Here is a 7,355-nt window from a genome sequence, read left to right as displayed (position 1 = left end):
ATTTCTTAAAGTGTTGAGACATTCGTATGAAATTATTGAAAATATAAGATAGCAAAACATAAGATACTAAAATAAAATTTTTCCTTAAATTTATTAGTGTTGTACCTCTCCATGTTACATACAGTAGCTAGTATGTTATTTAGAGAGGCCGACGCACTGATAGACTGTAGACAAAGCCTTACCGTGTGTGTGTGTGTGTGTGTGTGTGTGTGTGTATAATATTACTGTATCTATTTATCAGTCAAATTAATGGGGCATAAAAAATATATGCTATATAATCTTGACAAACACTTGTTATCTCATCAGATCAAAGGAAAAGCTAGAATAAAAAACATCCATCTTAATTAAGCAACAAGCTGGATTAGGGAAACTCCTGATTAGCTTAGTTTTCCTTCTTTAAGAATATTAACCTAAGCTAAATTAGTAGTTAACTGGCGAGTGACGACGGCGCGCATTGCACATGTACCGACAGTTGAGTAAGCAAGGTTCACCACGGTGAAGCGGCTAATCCATTCTCATGCCTTCACAACGCCCTCTTCTCGTGCATAGCGCAAACTCTCCTACTTCAAAGTCATCCTTGTTGAATCTATTCCCATACATGTGGCGGCGGTGGCGGCGGCGGCGGCTGTAGTTAATATGTGTATGAATTTAATTAATATTGTTTTGACACAACATAAGGGCTTTTTTTTGTTGTACAAGTTTGCGTAAATAGAAATTATAAATTCCAAGTACGACTACATTAAGCAAAAATATCTTCAGTGACGAACAATTGCTCACTATCACTACAATTCTCCGATGAAAACTGAAGCTGCTGATACTTTAGCTGCCTCGAAGCCTCATACAAAGCTATTCCAACACTGACAGAGAGATTCAGACATCTGACATATGTTTCGACCATCGGAATCCTTACAGTTCCGCCTCCAAACTCTTCGCTTTTGCAATCTTCCAGGGCTTCCTGTGGTAGGCCAGAGGTTTCGGAGCCAAATATAAGATAATCACCTCTTCTGTAAGAAAAATCCTGAAACATATATAATTGCTTTTGGTCAATTTTTGAAAATTCAACTCATTGACTATACTGATGAAGGTTACGACTCAAGACGTAACATTTTACTAGTGCCTGTCGGAGTTTTTACTGTTGTCACTCCTTACAGGTTTAAATTCACATTCCGAAGAACACAATAGCCATAAATGTTCATGAACAACAGAGTTCAAAATTGAGTACTTAATCATGACAATTATGCATAACTCCGGAGTACTGAAATTTTAACTTAATATGAAAACTGAAAACATAAAATAAGGTAAAGTCGGATGGTCTATATCGGGATCAACAAATGCAAACGGGTGTGTTCTTCTCATCATATCATTAGTGCATCAAAAGTGGCTGATTCGGAAACTCTACGATGAAAACATGCTAATATACACATTCTACTACTGTCCCAAGCTGTTTTTATGATTTCTCATAAAAAAAAAAAAAAAAAAAAATGAAAACAAGACCATGACCAAACGGACCCTCAACACTTGCCAATATTGAAGGAAAAGAAGATAGAAATTGTGAACAAAGAGAGAGACATATATCATACAAGCAAATAAACTGGAACTGAACAAACTAAGATATAACTATGACCACTAATGATGTTATATTTGCCAAGTTTAGTTCAAATTATTAACAAGAAAAAAAAAAAAAAAGAAAACCCATTGAATATAGGACTTACTGAGTGAATGTTTGTTCCTCTCTTAGTAAATGCAAGCAACCGCTTCTCCCCTTCCTGTACGAAAGAAAAGAACTACATGAAGAATATGTAGTTAACGAAGAAATTTATGAAAAGATATCTATATTCACAGTCCAAAATGAGCAAACCTGTTGGTTGAAATAGTGCTTAAACTCTGCCCACGAACTGTGAACCTTAACGACCACATATCTAAGAGAAGTTAAGTGTCCCAAAAAGGTATATTTCCATTCAAGATATTTATAAAGAATATTGTTCTTAAGGGAACTAAGAAGTACACACTCCTAATTAAAACTAACTTAACCAAGAAGAGCAAAAATTAGAGATGTGCATGATTTGGTTCAGTCCCAAACCCGCCAGTTCCTCTTGGTTTTCTAAAAACAAAAATCAATCCTGCCCAAGATACGGCCAATAATCCAATCCAGCACGCTTCAGTTTTGCATCATCTACCTGAAACCCCAATGGCTGAAAAAGAAGAAGAATCCTGTCAAATGACCAGCATAAGCAGCCGACAAACAATTCTTGAAATAATGAGAGTAAATTGACTTATTTCTGTACTTAAGAGGAACAATGAAATAAAATCTTTTATTTAAAAAAAAAAAAACTTAAACAAGTGAATCGACCCCGACTAGGTGTAGACCCACGGCTGATGCTGCACACGTTCTAGCAATGCAACCTGTGTTTCCAGGAATCTGCCAAGGACAATAGAAATCTCAGAGCCATCCTTGAGAAATTGAGGTTGTCTGCAAGTTAAATAAAAAGAAAGCATAACTTTTGGGTTTTAATATATTAGATTAGATTTTCCAAAGCTTTTAGAAATATTAGGAGAAACTAATGAACATATAACAGTAGGGAACCATAAAGCATCAAGTGTGCTTCAAGCATGACCAGCTTGTTGAATATAGGGTATAGAACAATTTTTGACATATTAGAATAACTTTTTGTTATTTTATTTATTCCCAATTAATACTTCAGTTCGTATACTTAGACAACATGAAATACAGCTTCTTGATCAACTATGTTGCTAATCTCATTGCCAAGGATGGTAAAGCCAAGCAAAGACATTCTTCACTTCGGCACAGAAGAAAACCTGAAAACATGCGTAGGCAAACGTTGCATGACCAGAAAAGCACACAAAGCACGCTTACATATACAAATACACCAGAAAACATTCTATCCTTCATATATATTAAGAAAAGAGAAAAGAACCCCTATAACATATCACTCTGCCTATTTTCTAGCACTCATCATACACTCACTTATGCCCAGCAAAACTCGAGCCATATGCAACGTACAAACGTAATCCACTTGAGTTACACACAGCTGCTCACACACCTCTTCACTTGTAGCCATAACACTAAAATATGCTTCATGCAACACTAATTAGGTTGTACATTTAGATGTTTATGCTGGTTAACTAGCCAACTTGAAGAAACAATCATAGCAATACTTCATGTCAAATATGTGGCTGTTAATTTACCATCATAAAGATTGATACTTTATATAAGAAGAAGACGAGTCAATGTTCAACCATCAAAAGCCAGTTTTTATCTGGAAAGATATAGTTCTTCTTCTACTCTTCCTAACTCTTCTTTTTTATGTAACACGCATTACTTTCAAAAAACAAGATGAATTCCATGAAAATTTCCATTTCCCTTTGATTGTGACTATCACCACTTGAAGATGAATCTCCGACGCTGCTCGTTTTGAAGAACAAGAACATATAACTCTCCGGCCAATGTTTAAACACAATTGCCTCTTCTAATTGATGCAGTTATCCTACATTTTCGTACCACTCTGCTACTCCACTCCACTTAAGTCCAAACTTTAAAGAGGACAACCTCAACTGTACGATTCAAAACAGACAGCGCATATGAAGTGAGTGTAATGCTATTGTCCAAAAAAATCATCTCCAAGGTATCACACGTCGTACAATATCGACCTCCTGATTTAAATCCTACGGTCGTGATCAATGGTCCTACGAGGCCCTTACATTAGGGTGCCATCACTAAGAATCTCCCCTAATTTTTTTTTCTTTAATTACAAATTAAAACGAATAACTCCGGTAAATAAATAACTCGAAATCCCTAACATTAATCTATAAATAAAGTCAAGCAATTCAGGAGCCGAAAACTAAACAAATGGTAAATTTTCTATACAATCACAATAACATAAAAAGAAAAAGAAATCCTCTTTCTTTTTTTTTTTAATTTGGGTTTATGCCCAATCAAATTCAAACCTGAGGTGAAACAAGAACAACTTGAAGAATCTTATGCTGTTTGGGGACGACTTCATTGCCCAGTGCTTCTCCCGCTCCATGAGGAACACCGTTGTTCTTCACTGCTTCCGCTGCAACAACAACCATTTAATCACACAAATAAACATATATACACATATATATATATATATATGTGTGTGTGTGTGTGTGTGTGTGTTTGTGTGTGTGTGTGTTTGTGTGTGTGTGTGTGTGTGTGTATCGAGAGAGAGAGAGAGAGAGAGAGAGAGAGAGAGAGTGTGTGTGTGTGTGTGTGTGTGTGTGTAGCGAGAGAGAGAGAGAGAGTGTGTGTGTGTGTGTGTGTGTGTGTATCGAGAGAGAGAGAGAGAGAGAGAGAGAGAAGCGTACTAGACAGAGAAGATGAGGAGAGAGAAAGGTGGAGTCGACGGGCGAGACGAGGCAAGGAGAGAGAGCGAAGGAGAGAAGGTGATTGTAAATGGGGAAAAGGAGTTAGGGTTAGGGTTTTCAGGGCAGTCGTCGTCGTCGCCGTCTCCATCGGATTCGGATTTTCTTCTCTCTTTTTCTCTGCTGAACTAGCTAGCAACTAAGTAGGAGCAAGGAGCTAATTTTGCCTTATTTGAGTTGTTAGTCCCAACCTTTTGTCTTTTGTTGCACTTTCGTCCTCAAGTTTTCTTTTCTTTTTTTGTTTTGTTTTTTTGAGTTCCTTAGCTTCATGTTTACAACTTTACGTTTTGTTTTTTGTTTTTTTTTTTTTGTTTTTTTGTTTTTTTTTGAGTGAGAGGGGGAGAGAAGGCTTGTAGGAATTTTTCTTAATTTTATAAAGGATTATTAGTACAAATGGTCTCAACCAATTTAGTAAGTGACAATTTGGTATCTAATTTTTTTTAACAAAACAACCCCAACCTCTTTAAATAGATGCACTATGGTCATTTCTGTCAAAATTCATCTAAAAACTAACGGCAGAAGGCACTTGACCGCCCACGTGACCCATTAAGTTAGGGTATATGTGTAAAAACAAATCCTTGGTCAAATTTGGGTGATTTATACATAAAAATCCTAGGACTTTTCAAATTTCTTCAAATTGGGGCTTAAGATGGTGCCAACGACAGTGCCGAAGAAGATGGGGAGGGCTGGTAAAGCTCAGGGCCGCCGATGAGGGCTTTTCACTTTGGGTTGATGCACCACTCTTTGACAAGCGGTACTGAGCACGTGAATGGAGGGAAAAACAGCGCTGAACAGAGATGCGTATTATCGCCGCCGTAATTAGTTTGAGCTTCTTCCCCTCATCGGGCACCATTGTCGCACGACATATTTCGGCATTGCACGACTTCAAACGAAGATAACGATGGAGATACTTCCGGTAGTAGTGGATGAGAAGAGGATGGGTTACGATGGCTGTCGTGGCTGGTACGAACGCCGCTGTTGTGTTGGTTATCTTCTTCACGCCGACTTTCACCTCCTCAACCCTGCTCGTCGATGTTCGTGATGTGGGCTCAATTTTGGTAGTTTGTTGGGCGAGATTGATCTGAGTTCGTCAAAATTTTAGATGTTGTTGTTGGTTTGATTGAGAGATTGATGAATCTCTTCAAGAAAGACATCAACTGTGGACTATTTGACTTTGAAATCAAGGGGCGTCAACCTCAATTCCAAAATCAGGCTTGTTTTGGTGAGTGTAGATCTGGGTTTGGTCATTGTTTTAGTTAGCTTTGTTAGATTCATGTGTTGATGAGTATGGGTGACTGTGATGATGGTGATGAGAAGAGCTATGGTGGTGCTCGAAAAAGGATGGTGGTCGAGATGGTGAACGGTGGATGTTGGGTTGATGTTGGTTATTGTGGTCTTGGTGACGGTGGTTGTAATGGTGGTGGTAGTTTGGTGGAGATGATGATGGGTGATGAATTTATTTTCTTTTTGGGCATTTCAGTCATTTTAGTGAAAAAGATGGTCACATGATGAGTTATGTGTCTTCTCTCGTTAGTTTTTAGACGGATCTTGACGGAAAAGACCAGATTGCATCAATTTAAAGATTAAAAATCAAACTGTCACTTATTAAATAAGTTGGGGACCATTTTATACCGATAACTCTTTTATAAATTTCATGTGAACTATATAGCCTAACTCCACACGTTGGGCTCGTATTCTAAAAAGATAGATAAATTAGCTAAATGATTTTTTCTTACTTTTTTTTAAAGTAAATATTTGACTTTTTTATTTTACGAAAATAGCTTATTGTTTTTTTTTTGTTTTATGAAAACAATCTTTTTTTAAGAGTTAGTAAGTAATTGAGCCACAACCAAATAATAATTGACTCATAATATATTAATGATTTATTATTGATAAACTTATAATTTGTTAATTTAAATTAATTAATTACTAATTAATTTTGATTAATTATTAATTGATATTGATTAATAAAGAGTTAAAAAGTGTAAATTAAATTAAATTAGTTGAATGTTAAATTAATCAGTGATCGGCCAATATGTTAATAAAAATGGTTATTTTTGTAATTTTAGAAAACTTGGGTCATTTATGAAAAAAATCCTTAAAAAGCCCTTGTGTTGAAAACTGTAAAAAAATTTATCTCAAGTTATGTATGAACGAAACAAAATTGCTCAAAACACCACTATGTCCATAATATTAATAAAACAATGACGTGAAATTATTTGTAATTTCATAAATGGCTCTGTGTTATTAATTTGTAATAATATTAGGAAGGTAACTTAACACAAAACCAATAATATAAGAGAAATCTATTAAATTGCAAGATGTTTTGAACAATTTTATAAAGTTTAAAGAATGAAATGAATAAATTTAAAATTCATAACATGTTGAATTAGGCTACATAGCATAGGGACATTTATGTTTACAACGTTATCTTTATTTTTTTTTAATGAAAATGTTTATAGCGTTATTTGTGGTATATTTTGTGGGAAACTTTATGGTAGAACGTGCTATTTTGCTCTACCGGTAGGAATAATATGTTTTAATTATTGAATCAAATTTTTAATGGTTAGTGTGGGTCCTTATTACAAATTTATAGCGTGCTACAGAGAGCTGATCTATCTATTATTAATAAAAATTACAATAGAAGGAGTTAAGTGGGAATAATTCAAAATTCAAGGGGCAAAGTAGTTTTTAAAATTCAGAGGTCAAACTGAGAATGAACCTAAAATTTAGGAGCACCAATAATAATAATCCTAAAGATAATTATACAAACTATCTATTTTAATTCGAATCTTGAATCTAAAAATGTCTTGTGATACACAATATTACAAAAGTATTTAACTTTTATAAGTTTAGTACATGCCATACCAGGACATACCGGTTATACTCCTATTATATATTGTGAGCACATTCCTAATTATTTGCTTCTTTTTATAATTGTTTTTTTT

At 35.2% G+C, this 7,355-nt stretch overlaps 1 protein-coding gene across 2 annotated transcripts; it reads right to left on the bottom strand.

Annotated features, from left to right (window-relative positions):
* Positions 1–202: 202 nt before the first annotated feature.
* Positions 203–4,563, bottom strand: LOC21390699 (putative tRNA (cytidine(34)-2'-O)-methyltransferase). Of its 2 annotated transcripts, none has more exons than XM_024161932.1 (8): positions 4,351–4,563; positions 3,967–4,076; positions 2,351–2,419; positions 2,134–2,192; positions 1,859–1,919; positions 1,713–1,766; positions 768–1,018; positions 203–625 (listed from the first exon to the last, which is right to left on the bottom strand). In XM_024161932.1, the coding sequence occupies exons 1-8, from the start codon at positions 4,496–4,498 to the stop codon at positions 505–507; spliced, it is 873 nt and encodes a 290-aa protein (XP_024017700.1). In that variant the 5' UTR covers positions 4,499–4,563; the 3' UTR covers positions 203–504. The 2 variants fall into 2 exon arrangements, with proteins under 2 accessions (XP_024017700.1, XP_024017701.1); XM_024161933.1 differs by having other exon boundaries at positions 778–1,018.
* Between the last annotated feature and the right edge of the window lie 2,792 nt (positions 4,564–7,355).

The sequence above is a fragment of the Morus notabilis genome, unplaced genomic scaffold (genome assembly GCF_000414095.1).
Source record: "Morus notabilis unplaced genomic scaffold, ASM41409v2 Scaffold938, whole genome shotgun sequence".
Taxonomy (NCBI): Eukaryota; Viridiplantae; Streptophyta; class Magnoliopsida; order Rosales; family Moraceae; genus Morus; species Morus notabilis.
This window is presented reverse-complemented; position numbering and strand designations above follow the sequence as displayed.